Raw genomic sequence first — 19682 nt, 5'->3', positions numbered from 1 at the left:
AGAGCACAATATTTTTTAGTTATGGCGAGCGAAGCCAGGCTTGATAAGCTTGCGACATTAATACAATTTAAAACATTACCCACGCAAAACGTATATCTCAATATATATAAATCTCGTGTCACAATGTTTGTCCTCAATGGACTCCTAAACCACTCAACCGATTATAATAAAATTCGCACACCATGTGCAGTTCGATCCAACTTGAGAGATAGGATAGTTTATATTATTTCAATTACTATAAATAACTACCCGGGCGGAGCCGGGGCGTGCAGCTAGTGCCTATATATACCCATCGCACAGTTACTTCACACCTAAAAACATTCGAAAAAATATTCGATAACGATTTAAAATTGTACACCGACTACCTGAAAAAGACCAAAGGCACTTTATTGGCAATATTCTCATACACGAAAATATAAAGTTCCGTGTGTTGATATAGCGTGATGTTAATTCCATTTTTTACGGCTTTGAATCTTCCAATTCTTTGAATCATGTTATTAAACGAGATGGTGTGTTTTTTAATATAACAATATAGGTTCGTGTGCTGCTTGATTTTGTAGCGAAAGGTGTAGTAAATAAATTGTAGACAAATAAGTTTAAAAAATGGAGAACTAAAGGGCTATATGTGTTTTATCTGAAATCTGAAAATGTGAATTTGTATCCATGTATAAATTCACATTTTCTATTCTGAGCCTTATATTCCTCTATATGGCCTTATTTTATTAAAATAAAATATGAAACTAGATTAAAAACGCCTTAAAAGACAAGAGTCTTACATAATGATGAACTTTTTGCTTCTAATTAATTGTTATCTTTATATATATGCTCGATTAATAAATTCACTATTTAAAAGTACTTTGCAGTACTAATTTCTTCGAGATGCAGTGCAATAGCAGCTCAAAAGAAACATTCGAGTTAAAAGAAGCTCTCGTAACTGAAAAGTTCTAAAACTTAAGAGCCTTCTGTAAAATTCGTTTGATTTCAAGTTTATAAGCACACTATAGAACTTTTTTTCATTTATCGATATATTTTCCCGTCCTCGGATAGTGGTGTAGGTGTAATTTGAGAATGCAAAAATATCATGGCTTTGGAGCCTGGGGCGACGAGTTTTAGTTTTCAACATATTGGGAATAGCAATTTTATTTGCGACTTCATCAAAAGAGAAGCGTATCAAAATATTTTCTTTTTTTCCAGCCCTATAAAATACAAAAGCCGCCATCTTTGATGGAGATACTAGATGTTACACGATACTTGAGTTGTGTATTATTTAGTTAACACATCTGTGGTTAACACATGCAATAATTTTTAATACAACAACTTTTCAACAAAAAAAAATGTTACCGCCCACAACCACTTACCTAAAAGTATCATTAGATATTATTTGTGAGTTTTATAAAACAAATTATTTGTACTTTATTTTATTATGGTACATAGTTGTCACAGGGTTTGCAACTCCTTAGATATTTAATTTTAATATCACCAAGAAGATTCAATAATTGTAAATTACGCAATCATGTATTTACATTTATTAGTCAAATTTAACGTTGATCACCTGATATCAATCATACTTTGGATCAATTATATTACTTAAATGGTTATTATGTTAAAATAATTACGTGCTAAAATGTACTTTAATAATGATAAAAAGTCAAATTTTGACCTTCATTCATCCCCGGTTGTCTGAAATCATTATAAAGTGCATAATATACAATACTGTTTCTATGTACACCATAGAAGTAAGGTTTGTACAAATTGTGAATGTATGAAAACACAAATCACTATCACCGCACTTACCTGTAGCGATCTATTTTTTGTGGGTTTAAAAATCGTGCTCGGGCTACCGCTGGCAAGGAAAGTACCACCCCATATTCTAAAATAGAATTAAATGACAACAATTCCATATCAAACACAAAAAGATCCACATCAATCGGCTGAAAACCCTCGCCGTACAAACATAAAAAACTAGGCTACAAATTGAAAACCTACTTCGTTATTTGGAACATCGATAAATAAAAATAAGAAGAATTCACAAAATAAGGTTAATTGAAAGAGTTTTCGTACTTTGTATTTTATTAATATTAAATAAAGAGTGTTTTTCAATGCACAAAACTTCTAAATATCTTCTTTATCATAGGTACTTATGTACAAAGTAAAAATTGTCTTAAAATATACATAGGGAATAGAAAAATGTTATATTTTATCTGCAGCATGATTATGTCTATACGTAGGTACCTACTAGTATTAATAATAAAAAATATTTATTTGACTAAATTGTAATGTTTTCGCTGCAACTTTACTGAGAGACATACGCAGTATTTGTATCAGGGGCGATGCCGGTGTGAACAGCTAGTACCTATAAATATACTCATTGTATTGTATTTCTATGATCAAAATTGACACCTCTATAATATAACTGAAATATTGTGTTTGACGTGAATGTATCAGAAAATCGTTAATTTATTCCAAAGTGGCTTCCTATGTTCTCTCTTATGTCCCCACTCTATTGCACTCAAACAGATATATTCTGGTCTGTTTCAAACTATTTCAGGGAAAAGGATAGTAGCTGTACTATCCTTCTCTTTCGCGAGATTTATTTTCATTGAACGCAAACTACGACTTTACTTTATGGAAGTGCAATGAATAGTTATTCCAAATGAAATTTTACTGTTTAGTCCTATTGTTCTTACTTTTTTATCTATTACTGATTAATTTTTTTGAATTATATTGCTTATTTTAAAATAAATTTACAAAGTATTCACAAAAACAGTTGTCCTAAAGGCTTAAACGAGTATGGTTTGATTTAAGATAAGTCATCAATAAAGATGAGAAGAAGTGGTTATTTGATAACAATTTGTTTATTCCTACTCAAAGACAAATTATTAAATTAGGCTTAATCTAATGATAAGTAGCAACACAACAATACAATTTGGTCAGAATCAACAAGTAGCGTTTAATTCATTTGATTACCAAAGAAAGCTTCTGTTTACTATACAAAAAAAAAACATTCAGCGTTATATTTTTCAAGAACAATCCTGATGATTTTCACATGTTAAAAAAATTAAACGACCTTTAATAATAATAATGTAATAAGATGATAATTTAATTGTAAAGGCGACAATGTACCCTTAAAGTGGGCGGAGAAAAAACAAATAGGTACCTAGCACATAGTATTAACATCGATCGAAGTATAAATTGATTGGTAAGGAGAGAAGCGGCAACCGTGTTAGCTAAGAGGTTAACTGAGAACCACCGCACGTGCCGAACGAGCGAAGCGAGCGTGCCACGGCAGACCTGGCGAGTGCTAGAATCGACTTTAGACCATCTTCCGATCAGTAGAAACATACTGTGTTGGAATATGATATTGGCGGCATGCGTGATTTAGGTATGTTCATTTGATGAACCTCTTTTTTAAATTAATTTCCTACCTGCTTAGTACATCCCCTATTATGCATATTTCATTTTATTAATTTAATTTGAGTAAATATTTGTAGCTCACGTAACTATGAAAATGTTATTTAAAAAAATACAGTTTTCTAGAATGGAACAAATTGCCAATTTCGCTATTTTTGTTTGCCTACCAAGCCTCTATTTCTGCTATGTTACAATTTCATGTTCACATAAACATAAATATTATATTAAAGCAATAAAATAAAATATCTTTATTCAAAATACATGGGATCACACAAGTTCCGTGGTCCGTTGTTTCATTCCTACGTTTTATCTTTCATAACTTTTAATCTTAACAAATGACATCGCGATGTTGTTTTCATCTTTTAATTTCCACCAATGATCAAACTCATCAAGACATAGCAACAGATTAGTAGTATCATAATAGCTCATGCTTGAATTTGTGGTTTTACGTGCTTCAATGTTCAGACCAATATCGAGCATTGATTTTGTGGAGATGACGTCACAACTCACAAGTAAATAACTTTGATTTAGGAGTTTATATGCATATCGATTATATCTAATAAATGCATGTCCTCATATTGAACTTCAAAACAATGTCTATATCACCGTTTAATATATTCTATTTCCAAAACAATTCTTGATAAAATAAGTTATTATAAACATAAAATAGTTTCCATTTCATAAATAAAACATTAAACATGAATGCATTTTGCATCATACGGTAAGCGCAAAATATTCGCAGAAAATATCAATCGAAAATAAAATTGTAAGTTATAATGAATCTAGGGATTTTGATAAAAATATCGTTTAGTGGAAAAGTATCTTGAATCACAACGGTTGAATTGAATGAATGAGCTATTTTTGTCCGTAACAAGATACTCGAACGTTTAAGAATAGCGAGGATAACAATTTAAATTTGCACTTGAAAAGGAATAGCGGAATATTATCTATTTATATACCTAGATCTTTTCTATGTATTTTTACTCTAGGATAGTGGTGGATTAGTGGTTAGGTTAGGTGGTTAACTTAGACTAGGAGCGAAAAGTCTGGGGTTCGAGAACGGTACAAGAAATAAATTGTTAGAAAGAGTTTTGTCAATACGTTTATTTGGGCAGGTATAGTCAAGCCTTTGGTATGAAATCAAAAACCCTTGCACAAGGATTTATTTAATTACCATAAACTTTTCATGACTTTTTAGACCCATACAGTTGAGGTTATATTACTTTGTTTGTTTGGATGTTTGTCCGTCAATCACGCTGAAACTACTAAACGGATATTGATAAAATTCTGTATATAGACACGGTATGAGGTGACTTGGGCGATAGGATACTTTTTATGAAATGCTGTTTAATCAAATATTATTTGAGTGAAACGGTATTATTAACATTTGTTAAATATTAATCAGCGTGGTGTCTTAGCAACTTCCATGGAATTGTTTTAGCCCTTTGTTCGTGGCTAGTTATTGCAACAACTTTTAATTATTTAATGGCGTCAGTGGCAATCAGTCTGTTGCTCATATTAGACTTCGGATTAACAATTTAATTAAAACACTGCTCTTGTTATTGCTGCTGTGAATGCAAACAAACAAGTGCGAATCAGACTGGGTGTACTTGAAGGGTTCCGTATTATGCCACCCAAAAATACGTAACAATATTTTTAGCCTTTCAAGTAATTCTTAGATTTGAAATTTATTAATTTATATATATAATCAATCAAACCTTTATAAGCTTAAAGGAACATAAATAAATCATGTTTTTAACCCAGGAAATTCTTACATATAACTAAGCACCTATTTTATATGTCAGTTTACGTTTGAGGACTGTTTCCTAATATTTAAATGCTATCCTGGGACAAATAATCAATTATATTTTTTTACGATTCCATCTATTTATCGTGTTGGTACATTAGCATGTAGCAGACTGAATGTATAGTGATGATGATGGTTACCCATTAGAATAAAGTCTATTGTCTATGATTCTAACTGTAGATACAGCTTGTACAAAATTCCGGGGGAAAGGGCAAGCATTGAGGCGAGGTGCACAGATAACGTGACCGAGTTGAAATTTCGATAAATTTGAATAGCGACGGACCACAAAAACTATACCCACTATAGACGATTACATATAAAATAGTATAGAAGGCAATAAAAAGGTTTTTATGTGTTATTATTATTTACTTTAAGATATCATGTATTACAAAAATGTGTTTATGAAAATAAGTGATGTGTATGTTTTATATATTTATTGTTTACATATTTATGTACTTCATACCCACCTACTGCTTTATACTTTTTCTTCCCACAGTGGGTTGCCTGGTAGAGATCACTCTTTAGTGATAATTCGCCTTCTGTGATGGTCTAGTTTTAAGTCTATTTTTTTTAAGGCCAATTAGTATACCACAATAAAGCGTAATAAACAAAAAGTAAATAAATACCCAATAGTATATATTTTTCATCGATACCAATTTATCGCAATGAAAAACAATTAGCTTTTATAGAACAGGAAATCCTTAGAACTACGAAGCGGAAACAGCACTGTTCTTTTAAATTTTATTATTTAATTAAAATGATTTACAACATATCAGTTTAAACACGGAACCATAAAATACTTCGAAAGAGGTCGTCCTGAAAAACAAACAAGAGAAATCTGAAAGCTTAGTTAATTACAACTACATAAAGAATGTATTTTAGCCGCTAACGCGATTATAAAACTGCCTAGTAGGTTTTCCCTTTTTAGTTTACGTGTAGCAGAAATGTAATCGTGCACTATACAATAGTTTATTGGGCATATACAATACAACATATATACGGTACATTGGTCCCCAAACTAGGACATCCTGTGTCTTGGGGACTACCTTCGTATAGGATACAATTACATTTTATTTGGTTACTAAGGAAGGAGTTTATTATACTTCATAAGAAAATGATCTGTTATTCATTTAAAATGAATAAAGAATTTTATTTTACAAGCGTAATATCGAAACAGTATTTAATGGAATGAAAAGTTACTAGTTATTACTCCTACTTGGAATTAACTTATATTTTTAATTAAACCATGATTTTCAATGTCAGATAATACGTACCAGAAATAGAACAATATGTTTTAAAATAAATATAAAAAAAAGGTTTTGCTGAAAGGAAAACTATATAAAATTATTTATAATTATTTTGAGTCATAAAAAAGCTCCATACTACAATTGCAATAATCAAAATTATCGAATCATATAAATACTTAAGGTAAATCTATATCTTTAATAAAACAAAAGGTCGTTTATTTATTTCATAAAAAACACACATATATGTTATTAGCTGTGATATTTCTGATACACTTGAAATATTTGATTTTATTTTTCGTTATTACATAGATAATTTTTTTTACCATAAGCTTAAAATTGAAACCTTAGATGTATTACCTTACCTTATGTGTATATATAGATTTAGCTCTCGTTGCCTTTTATATTGTACTAGCTGCACCCGGCAAACGCTGTTCTGCCTTACTCTTGTCATTTAGGGGTATGAAAAATAGATCTTGACCGATTCTCATAGATATCGAATAAGATCAAAAAATTTCATCAAAATCGGTCAAGCCGTTTCGGAGGAGTATGGCAACGAAAACTGTGACACGTGATTTTTATATATTAGGTTATCAATATAAAGTAAATGTACAATAGCACAGTGTTCCTAAATTCATAACAAATTCCCATCATGACCTAGCATATTTATTCTGTAAGGCACAGAATAAATATAACAGAGCGCGCCAAAAACATTATTCACGACTCAGTGATAGCGTAGTCCATAGACTATACAAACACCTGCATGACGTAGATGGTATATATCCAATAAAAATATTCGTGTTATTTTTAAACAAAAGGTTAAATTGTGAACACAAGCTGAATAAAAAAATTAAAGAACAAGGTTGATAGGAATATTGTTTGCATATTACGTTTTTCGAAGTACTACAGCTTAGAGCTATTCAATTCTGCACTGTTGGACACGCGTATTGTCTCTTGCGTTGGTGTCCAGCTAAATCCCATTGTGACTCAAACATTCCTATATTCGGATTTTAATATAAATTGGAATAAAGGCAGGTGTGAATTTTTCTACTGGGTATAAAAATTTTCGATCGAAAACTTCTATGTTATTGGGATGCTTTATGAAGCATTTAAGGATTAAATGGTTGTAGCTAAACAGTGAATTGCAAGATATTATAATATCTTGTAATTAATTGTTTAGTTTATTTCGTCTTAGTTCGTCTTTTAATTCTCCTTTAATGTAAAATCGAATAAAATATCAACAACAATTCAGAAAAATGTACTTCAACCTAAGAACCATTATAATACACTATATTTATTTATTTTCAACCCAATTTCGACCGATTCTGATCATCATATTTTGGTAGGTACATTTTTGATTGTATTAAAATATTTTTGATTGAGTATCAAATACAAACTATCACTTAAACTATAATTTTAGATTATTTCAGAAAAGCATAAAGGCGCCATTTTCATCGTTATTTTTAACACATAACTTATGATCACGTGGTACCTATGAAAAATAGATATTCAAATGTTAGAAATCCAAACTAGACTGTTACCTGTATCAGACACGCTAACATACAGGTCACTTAATTACATTCTTATAAAGTAGTAAATACATAATTATTTTATTTTATAAATATCGTGGAGTGAGTATGTGTGTGGGTTTATGTTATACTCATGTTAAAGGAAATTTCCGACAGTTGTTTGTTCTGTGCTATAGTTTTATTACATGTGGAGTTAATGATGTATCGCACCAATGTATCGCACCAACTTAAGAATAAAATCGAGAATCTGTTTTAATAAGAAAATTTAATTTAGGTTTATTCGGTCATATACCCATTTATAAAAGTATGATTTTAAATCCTAAATAAATGCTCAAAATTAGAATTATGATTGTTTTTGTTCCTAGTAATATAATATATTGTCTTTTGCAGATAGTCATTTGTTGCTAAGATATTAATTTCAGGCGCATTTAAGTTAGATGTGTTTTTCTTTACAAATATGTATTACAATATTTAGGCTCATTTATTGGTACTACGAGTAAATAGTCTTATATATTATATTTGTATAAGTGAAAGGTGACTCTCTCATCACGATGTCTCGAAAACTGTTAGATTTATAAAGATAAAACTAGCTATTACTTGTAATCAGTAGATGCCCGCTAAGAAAGGTAAACGTTGAAGAGTGTGTATGGGCTCCTGCTGATTTGTATGGTGGTCCAAATTTTTTAGTGTTACAATATTGACGTATTATTATAAATAGCTCGGCTCACAATTGGCATGTATAAATTTCCATTGAGTACATCACATGCGGCAATCCCTGCCTACAAAGATAATATGGTAAAACTAAGAGAACCACTTTGAAGAATATATAACGGAATGGAAGTTTACCCTTTTTATGTTGACTTCACATTAAACATGATATTAAAACTACATATATACATATATAAATGTAATGTAATCTATATATATAAAATTCTCGTGTCACAGTTTTCGTTGCCATACTCCTCCGAAACGGCTTGACCGATTCCTCTGAAATTTGGTAAGCATATTGGGTAGGTCTGAGAATCGGCCAACATCTATTTTTTATCCCGATATTCCTACGGGATACGGACTTACGCGGGTGAAACCGCGGGGCGCAGCTAGTGTAAATATATAAATGTATATGTAAGCGTACAACAAATATATATTATTATGAAAACAAAAAAGACGATTGTTAAGTTTTTAGTTTTTTTCCCAATATTGAAAGTACATACTTTTTTATCGTTTTGGTTCCTTGTGTGTAAGAAATCCGCTGTGGCTCTTTGGAATCTAAGGAAGCAAAAAAGAAACACGCTCACTTTTCATTCGCACCAATTTATTATTTATATAGTCATGTCATATTTTGATGATCACGATGATATACACTCGAAAAAGTGCAGTCGGGTATAAAAACAAAGTCCTCAATACCGAGTACATTCTATTCAATACATTGGTATTTAATATATCAATTATTAAATATACGATTGGAGCGTAGCATTGTTCAGTGTGCTTTATTAGCCTTTGAAAGCTCATGTATGATAAAGGTGCATACAAGCCTGACCAATTTATAATAACTGTTATTTATTAACAGAGTCTACCCTGATAATTATGAAAGTGAAATCCCGTGACCCCTACTGGGGTATGGGGCAGATGATATACATCTGTTTAACTGATCGATTTTTTTATGAACAAGTAGGTGAGCCTTCTGTGTCCTGCCAGACCGAGACGTTTTTTTTGTGCGTCCCCACCTGGAATCGAACCCATGACAAATCGGTTCTACGCTCACGTGTTAACCACTAAACCAAGGAGGCGGTCACCTTTTTAATTCACCCTTTTAGTTCACCCTGATAATTAACTCTAGTTAATTTTTATGAAACCGCCTTTGCTTTCGCAGAACCTTATATGCATGTCGCTTCTATTATTCATGTGCACTTTTCACTTGTCTTTCCTTCGCTCTAAAGATGCTATCGATAAAGGTTATTAGAGATGTTAAGTTTCTATTTGATGCTGATGTAGGTAACTTTTTCGGATTTAAAATATAGTATAATATTAACGACTGTTCCTCAGAGAATAATTGGACAATTGATAGGTTTGATAAACCAAATAATATTATGTACCTACGTACTAGCCGTTTGCTCGAATTGACCGGAGATAAAAAAATCTAAACTTAATATTACAAAGTGGGAACAATTGTATTTTAAATTTGTGTTTCTATGTCATCACTCAAAAACTTCTGATCCGATTTAATAATTATTTCACTATTAATCTTTTGTCTATTTATCTATTTTCAATTTAGAATACCTATAGCGGAATAACATTTAGTACACTCATTTAGCGAAATTCACCTAAATTCCAAAGCGACTTTATGCTAGTCACAGAACGCCACAGTTTGTAAGCACTATACCTAGCGCTTACAATCGGCTTTGAACCTGAATACTAGTCTTTGACTGCTTTGTCTATCCAGATATTGCATGAAATACCTCGAAGCTAATTTTATATTCATAAATAGTGCAGATTTTGCCTGTCCCAGTTTCTGGCTGGTCTCATTGGTTCAGGTACATTCGTGAGTTCTTCACTTAATAAACGGTGTATATGTAGTAATATAAAATGAAATATGTAAAATATATGAAAATAAAATTCAGTGCCTTCACTCTCTTCCAAATCTTATAAGTTCATCGTCACTACTTACTTCTTAAAGGTATTTCAAATCAACAAGCACAACCACATCATGTCGAGCCCGTCGAGATACATTTTCTTTGTTTAGGCTTTAATTTTTTTATTTTTTTATTTTAAATTTAAAAAAATTAAAAAGAGCCGGAGGTTTATTCCTCTCTTCAATCCCTTCCAAATTCATTTCCAATTTGCAGTCGGAAATCCATTTAGGCGTAAGATCTGCAATTGACCTTACACCTCTCCTAATATTCATGGGCGGTGGTAGCGCTTACCATCATGCGACCTACCAGCTCAATTGCCGACTATGACAGTAAAAAATATATCGGTTATTGTTTGACCAGTATTTTCAGCAATAAAGCAAAGAAAGCAAGATGCTCAAGTAAGTAAATAATTTAGGCAATTTGGACCAAATTAACCTACGCACTCATGCTTTCTCTATAATTACCTATTGTCAAAGGATACACAATACGGTTACACCGGTATACCACTATTATATATATGATATCAGTTCATTTGATTTGCTTTTAAAGGGATGTTATAGTCCATAATAGAGTATTTTCTGATGAATTTCTCTATATTTATACACACCTAAGAGTTACAAAGAAGTTTCATACGTCTGTAAGTACTATTAAGTATTCTGTTGGTAAAAGCACAGTATGCAGTAACAAAAAACAATAACTACTTTAAGACATAAGTACGTTAATACTGATACTCTAGGTACTTTGCTATTCTCTGGAACTGGAGTCTGGAAGTTAAACTATTAACTAGGCTAATGTACGGAAGCACCTACTAAATTATTTCACCTTTCAAAATGTAATGCAACATCTCAAAATAAGTTTGGAACAGCTTTCACTGCTATTAAATGTTGTTAATATTGGTCCTCATGCATAATTGGGTCAATTTTATCAACGACGTAAAATCATCCAGAAAATTCATTCAAAATGTTGAAATTAACGTTCTCATATAATTTGCTTTGTCACTATCAAACAATACGCTAGCAATAGCTAAAAGCTAAATATAACAAACCGAATTCCGCCATTGAAATCATGAATAGTGTCATAATGACCACTATGTCCCTCATTGTAGCTATACATACAATTTAAGCAACATTGAAATGTGTTGTTTGCTCAAACAATTCCAGCATTTGAAGCATACCAAAAGCACCTACGATTTGCCTAATATACAAGATAATTTGCATTGATTTGAAGCAATGTTGCGTTAGAGAATTAATTAGTACTAAATGGAGGAATTGCCGGGTATTTGCCGAGTAATTACATTGTACAAATTGAAATTGTATCTAATCCGATTTTCGAATCCGAAGTGGGTATGCGACGAGGCTATTTTGCCCATTAGCTTGGTATATTGGTAACGAAGGCTAGGTGGGTTGACAATAATAAGTATAATAACTAATTAGCTAAATTTGGAAAGATAATCACCAATTAGAAGCGCGATAATTGGCTTATTTGTGTTATCAGGATATGCCTACACATATCCTGATGTCTTGGCAAGGTGACATTGTAATAATTCATTTACCTTGAGACAATCAAATAGAGATATATTTTGCGACATAATAATGGAGATAGGTAGCGATTACTTTTATATAATTTGGCCAACTGGCGGCACAATGTTATTCTCATGAATTATCATGAGGATTATAATGTTGTACCGGTTCATTTGTATTAACTATGTATTACCACAAAGCTTTGTAGAAACAGGTCGTTCCATTGACGTTTATTTGCCACCAGAATTTAACCAAAAGCGCTGGTATGTATTAATATAACCAATACTATACTCTATAACTGAGACATCTTTATGGCTTGCAAATGAAACGTAATTTTGAATATTACGACGTTCTTTCAATTTTATTTCAGTTATGTACATTATATTGAAAGTTACAATGACCACTGATCATGTTAGGCACTTAAATGACAATTTTCTCCTTTGTAACATTATGTATATCCATGCTACACGCTATCAAAGATAATTTGAAAAATACCTCCGACGAGAGGGACAGACGACTTGGTCCGAGTGGCGAGACGCCACTGAATGCAGGCCGCCAGTGACCGGTCGTGGTGGAAAATTTTGAGGGAGGCCTTTCCAGTCCAGCAGTGGACGTCCCACGGCTGAAAAGATGACGACGATGATATCATAATATAAATATTAAGATACGTCGGTATTTGTATGTGTGAGTATACTCAATAATATAGTTAAGCAATACACTCGTAGTTTGCTTGTTTATTTGAGCATAAAATACAAGCTTGATTGAGTATTCCAATCTCAGAACATTGAAACGACTTCAATCTAAACACCCCCTTGTAAATGCATACGTCTAGTTAAAATTCACGGATCGATAGATTGCGGTCTCATTAGCAAATGATAAGTCGTTATAACACTTGAGAAATGTAGGTAGACGCTTGTTTCATATTCCAAGCATTAGTTCATTTCAATTTATATTAACGCTTATTACGTACGTAGGCGTACTCAAGTTTTCTGATAACTGTGTACTTACTGTATTTTGTCAGATTATTATTGAAGCGAAATGAATATTTTTGAGATGTTTAGTCTTGTTTTGTTGAGTGGGTGATGAATTGACTATTAATAATAATATTAAGGAAAAACTGTTAAAATCTTATTTACTCCAAGCTAGGTTTATATCTCTTTTCATCATCAGCTCATATAATATATGTGTCCATTGCTGGGACACAGGCCTCCTATAAAGGTCCAGGCCACCACGCTGGCTAAGTGCGTTTTGGCAAATGTCACACGTCGTCCTTTGATTCTTGGTCATGTTGGTTTCCTCACGATGTTTGAGTTACCAAGCAAAATAATATACAGTGTGCGTCATTAATAACTTACAATAACAACGGTTTTGTTAGTTACGATTTAAAAGGAGAATTATTAAAATAAATACGACATTACTAAGTGAATTATTTATTTATTGCAGCATCCGATGGGTGAATAATTAGATATATCGTACAATAGGTATTATGGGATAGTTCACACAAACAATAGCCACAATGATTGTATTCGCGCCGCAACTCAATCGCATTTTCGCACACTAAACATAAATAATTCAGTTGTATTTTAATTTAACTTTTAAATTCAGCATATTTTCTACAATATTTTACTTACACATCTAGTAATGAAAATAAATAATATTTAAACATATTATATGCTTTGCATATCAAAGCAATGACTTTCGCAATGTTAGTGCTTACTTATTTTAAATTATTCAATAAAATGTATATACTACAAGCGCTTGTATACTACAGTTTTTATTTTTTTAAGGCACTACGAATGCGACGTTATGGATAAAATTCTACGAATTTCATAAATTGACAAAAAATAATAATAGCCACAATTTAGTGTCCTCAACTTTTTGCAATTTAAATGATTGATTAAAAGGTTTATTATTTAGAAATAGACGAGGTTGTTGCCTTTTTAGCCGATTTCAGCTTCGATGACTATTTATGATACACAGTAATATATATGATTGAATTTAGTGCCTGGCACCTCGAAATAATCGAAGATTAATCACGAGGGGAAGTTGCGAAGACTTTGCTTTTCGGTCATAGCCGGAACTCCCGAAAGCTGACTATGACAGACATTGCTTTCAAGACGGGTTCTATGCACTCGATTTGGGAGTTCTATTAAGACAGTAGATATTAAAACTTTTATATTAAAAGCTCACTGAAACACTGTGACGAATTTTCAATTTGAGTCCATTTCTTTTTATTTTTTTATTTATTTATAAATTATGTATATCTAGATGACTAGATATTATAAAATTATTATTAAGGCAGCCTCTATTTTATTTAAAGTACTTGAAGTTAATTGTTAACTATTGTATAGTACATATAAAGAGAGAATCTCTTTCTAGTGAATATCCATTATTTTAGTGGAAACAGAACCATGAAAATATTCTAATGGTGTATTTTTACATAATTAGGCGCGTGCTTTATCCAGCCTGGTGGTGGTTGAGGAACAGGTACCCACTCCTTCACCTGAGCTGGACTCCACATATGCTTCCATACCGCCACGTAGACCTTCTTTTCTTGCCAGGTCTTCACCCAACGAGGCCGCCACACGAAACGCTTTTTCCAGAAACCGTGAATGGTTGGCGTGTAGTGGTAGTGCGATGAACGATCTCTGTAGACATTTAATAATAATTATTTTTATTTATTCAATACTTAATTACACACAGAAGATAAAGAAATACAGAAAAAGCATGTACAAATGGCGGTCTTATCGCTAAGTAACGATCTCTTCCAGATACGCAATACTATATGTATTGCATAGGGCGAGATATTTAAAGGCTGATAAAGATGGCTGAGCAAAAATTGAGGCTTTTGGAAAAGAGAACTGAACATTACAAATATAGGTAATATAATTTACTTTGAAGTTTTGTAGGTGGGCTTCAAAAAATATTTGTTTGTAAAGCCCCGTATTTGTTTAGCAACAAATTAGAATCAACATATTCAGGAGTTGCTGTAACGTGTTGCTGACGTCCCTGCGAGTTGAAGTGTTGATGAAGCATATTAAAATGTCGCCCGAGAAGCGTCAACATTTAAACAAAGTTTCTAACAATTTTGTTGACCAACTGTTGCTCAAAAAATGTTCTGTATGAATAACGTGATGAACAAATGTGACAATTGATACACGAGCTGCGTTTGAATGCATTTTATAATCTAACATAATTAAGTTAAAAAAAACGTTTTTTTTTCAAATTTGGAATAATAAAAATCATTAAAATTCAGAAAACATTGCCTGTGAATGCAATATTTCCCAAGTTTCTTCTTTGAACCTTTGTACGAATCTCATTAAACATTTTATAGATAAAGACTATTATACTGGCTGTTTAAATATTCGCAGCGAGTTCATTTATCGGACATTAATGTCCCCGTTTACGTAGATTCTGTGCTTTTAAACCTCCAAATCTAGGAAGTTACCTACTGCATGAAATTTCCAACATGCCCGCTAAAGTTTAATTTAATGTTTCCATAAGCCTGCTTATTAGAATGGTGTTACTTTAATGAGGTTATTTAGATTTTAGAATACTCATTAGCTACCTTGCTACAAACTGTTCTGGGTAAAATAACGAACTTTACACTTTAAAAGCATTTACTACAGCCAAGCGACAATTTTAATAGTGAACTATTTATTACCCCAACAACACCGTAACGTGTAATAGATTTATATTTTTTTAACAAATCAGTTTGAAAATTTAACATGTTTTACATTGAATCAATTAAAATGTTACAGTTACTAACGGATGACATTTCTAAATGGAACATAGTATTTTATAATTAACTAACTATGAATGTAGAATTCGATAAATAAATATTTATCTACTTAACATATTAACACGACTTAGGTAACTGGAAGAATAAAAGTCTGTTAACAAAACGTAATTTCATTCATAATTATATCATTTAAGCCATATTTTTCTTGGAGAGAAGATAAATCTAAATATTTTCTTGTGTTAAGAAATTCGATCGATGCTTGTTTATCCTATTTAGTTTCAGTGTGAATATTTTAAAATTTACGCCATACTTATACTACATACATACTATTTGAGGTTCGTTTTAGTTCGTTATTTTTTTTTTTTGCTCTCTATGTAGGTTAGCTTAGTACTTACATGGGGGTATTGATCGTTGTGGTGACTGTGTCGGATTTTTCAACTTCCGAAACCTGTGTCTCCTGACCAAAAGTGTTGCTCATCAAAAGAACCAATCCAAGTATCTGTAGAACCGAGAAGTGGACGTTATTTTATGTTATAGCTAGGACAGGACTCAATCGATGTGAAAATGTATGAAAATATTCTCAGACCTCAGACAATATATAATTTTCTGTTTAAACAATTTGGAAAATTGGTTAAGGCCTCAAGGTCAACAACGTAGAATGAAATCAAATTGCTGTTCTTCAAATCATGAATAAAGTACACGTAATTGTAAAATTAGGAACTATTTTATTACGCATAATTCCTATGCATTATGTGAGTGTGTCTTATACCTTATTATTGGGCATTAAAGGTACAAGCACTAGTTAAATTGGAAGGATCATTGCATGCATTTCATACCGAAGATTTTCCTTCACCGACTTAAACACAGATGATGTGTACTCGCTGATAAATTGCAAATCTAAATTCATATCAATTTTATTTAACACAAGAACACCACAGATGCATTCATATGTTGTTTATTTGTCGGTATTATTATTTTCTAGTGAAATAAACGCATAATAGCACTAGTCCCATATTATTGTCGCGCAATAACACAATCCTGAAAATATATAGCGGCCATTTTGCGACTGGTTTAAATGGAAAAATAACTGCATAGTGAGAATATATACGATAGCAAAAAGCAAAATGGACCTTTATTTTGCTCCGCGCTTACAGGTTTACTGTTTTAAAATAATATTTTCCACCCGATTGTACCTTCTGTAGATTAAATTGCTATCTTCTGCCCACCTACGTCATAATAATTAACAAAGTACGTATCTACCTAAGTCAAAAAAATATGACAATTTCAATTTTCTTCTGGCAGGCGAAGGAGAAGAATTCCTTACTTCATAATTAAATTATAGTCAGATGATCTCGATTGAAAAATTCCAGTCGAGCTATCCGAGCTCATAGTAAAATGAAATTTTGAACAAACACGATCAAAATAATGTTTTAAATAATAATTAAATTGAAGATTCAATTAGGATCCTATTGAAGTATGTTGGTGGAAGTAGTAGGTAGATAGGTGAAAGCAGTTTTTTTTTTGTTTTCCAAAAAACTTCGACTCTACCGGTTATAAGTATATCAGACGAAACACGTTATCAATGTAAATTTTTTCATTGTCATTACTGGACCTAATATATATAAATGAGACCACACAGAAAGCCGTCAAATATAAAAGTATCATCAAAATCGGTTTACCCCGCCAAAAGTTCTAAGTTACCTAATAAACACAAAAATGCAATCTAATTGAGTGGATCCTCCCTCTCGTGAAGTCGGTTGAAAATATCACTCATAAACTAAATCTGATGCGGTTAAAACTAATTTATTTAACAGCACACTTAAATAAACAAAATATTATTTGAATGTTCTATTGTTACACTAATTGACGCATAATTAAGCTCAGTTTTAAATACACTAACCAGTATTCGTACACTCATTATGTTGTTACTGTAATTAAGCACTAGCAAGTTGGATAGATGACGTAGCAACTGATGATACATTTGTCGGTTAAAGCCTTTTATAGGTGTCCTCTATTTGGCGCGAAGCCAGGGCTTCTCAATTTTACTTCCGTTTTGTATTCTTAACAAGAATACCGCTGACCGATAAGGGCGATAAAAACGCGGCAATTGCGTTCGGAATTTAAAAAAAAACTTTCCTTTTTCAACCAAATTAGACTAATTAATAATTATTTTATTAATTAATCAAAATAAATATCTAAATATTAGTTACGTGTTCAAAACAATTTGAAGGGGAATTTCAATTTATTTTATAACAATTGTTAGCTAAACATAGTTTTATATATTTCTAGATTAATTCTACTAATATTATATCTAACCGTGAAATTTTGTAAGTATGAATGTCTGCTACTCTTTGATGAGAAATCAGCTCATCAGATCTGTATAAAATTTGGTTCAAGGATATATTATGGTCTAGGTCAGCAAATATTTACGCCAGTACCAAAGCCAGTGAAGCTGCAACCTCCAACTAGTAATTTTGATATGAATCTAATGATTTTATGTCTTTTACGTATAATTCTCTTGTAAACATTTACTATTCCTTTGAATCGTAATATATTATTAACAAAAGAAATTATGTCAGGTAATAGCTATAGTATATTTGCAAAAAATTGAACGCCTATCTAATTCTAATATGTAACAAAAACATTATGTGGCCATTTAATTCGAAGCATCTATGTCGATAATCATTTTAAATGTGTATTAAAATCACTCCATATCTACTGCTTTAAGCATTAAAAAGCAATCAATTAGGTAATGTAGGTACTGATGTAACATCGAGATTCTAAATTTCAAAAAGTACAATGTGTTGCCATAACTAATTAATTATAATGAGATAAAATAAACAGTATTTGCTTATTTTAATATCAATTTAATACTAAATCACCGGGCCGCAGTTTTTAAGCCTATGTCTAAATTAAGAATTGCTTACATACATCATCAAACGCCATCGTCCATAATAAACAACCACGTACAGCAAGCTTCCACGGTATGAACTGCATAAAATTATTCAAAGCAAACTACACTCTGTTTCCTGAACACGATAGGTTACATTAGTGAATCATGGGATGCATAACAAATTTTGATAAAACAATAGTGTTAAAATCGCGTAACCATTAAGTAATATTTTTATGTAATAAATTCATCGCACGTCGGATTTATATAACAGGGAAAGCAGGGAAGCGTCGTGTCGAATCAATCATAAGCAATAATAACATACATAGTATTATGTTATCTGTAAATATATAAATATCTTTTTCCATAGCGTTTAGACGTAAACTGTAGCTCAAACAGAAGTGTATCACTTATTTTATCTTTCATAAAATTTTTGGTTTAACGTTTCAACCTTTTATCTTTTCTCACTATACGGATGCGGCAGGTGACACAAGCGCATCGCTCTATTTTTTTAGGATAGCTTATCCGGAAGATACTTACATCAATATGAAAACGTCGGTGATTTATATCAGGATGTTTGTTTTCAAGGGTCTAATTACGTAATGACAAAAAGGAATTGATGGTCATGGCGCTAGCACCGGTGACGTGTAGGAAATGTCGGAAAAATTTAACAATTGGATCCATAAAATTTTTTATATTTTCCGATAGTCGATATAAAAGAGAAAACGGTAACTGGCAGCCTAATGCCATATTTACTTTTCCGGTGCGTCTACAGCCAGCCATACCGACGGAACGAGGTTAACGAAAGAAAATTGACAGAAAATTCTAATACTTACCTAGACTATTCGGCATCAATTAAAGAATTACAAAGAAAATCCACACGAAAAATTATTTCAGTTTTAGATAGCC

The 19682-nt window shown here is 31.8% G+C and overlaps 1 protein-coding gene across 1 annotated transcript; it reads right to left on the bottom strand.

The window, feature by feature from the left end:
- Positions 1-14446: 14446 nt before the first annotated feature.
- Positions 14447-16378, bottom strand: LOC119835735. Its single transcript, XM_038360717.1, has 2 exons — positions 16279-16378; positions 14447-14789 (listed from the first exon to the last, which is right to left on the bottom strand). The coding sequence occupies exons 1-2, from the start codon at positions 16359-16361 to the stop codon at positions 14564-14566; spliced, it is 309 nt and encodes a 102-aa protein (XP_038216645.1). The 5' UTR covers positions 16362-16378; the 3' UTR covers positions 14447-14563.
- Positions 16379-19682: the final 3304 nt, after the last annotated feature.

This window comes from Zerene cesonia, chromosome Z, assembly GCF_012273895.1.
Source record: "Zerene cesonia ecotype Mississippi chromosome Z, Zerene_cesonia_1.1, whole genome shotgun sequence".
NCBI classification, from domain to species: Eukaryota; Metazoa; Arthropoda; class Insecta; order Lepidoptera; family Pieridae; genus Zerene; species Zerene cesonia.
Note: the sequence above shows the minus strand (reverse complement) of the source record. Positions and strands in the feature narration are given on the sequence as shown.

What these genes read in the sequence shown, in the direction of transcription:
- LOC119835735 (XM_038360717.1), bottom strand. Translation starts at nt 16,361, where the DNA reads ATGAGCAACACTTTTGGTCAGGAGACACAGGTTTCGGAAGTTGAAAAA. An exon ending in ACAACGATCAATACCCCCAT is followed by an intron (nt 14,790 to 16,278) that starts GTAAGTACTAAG and finishes AAATGTCTACAG; the next exon opens with AGATCGTTCATCGCACTACC.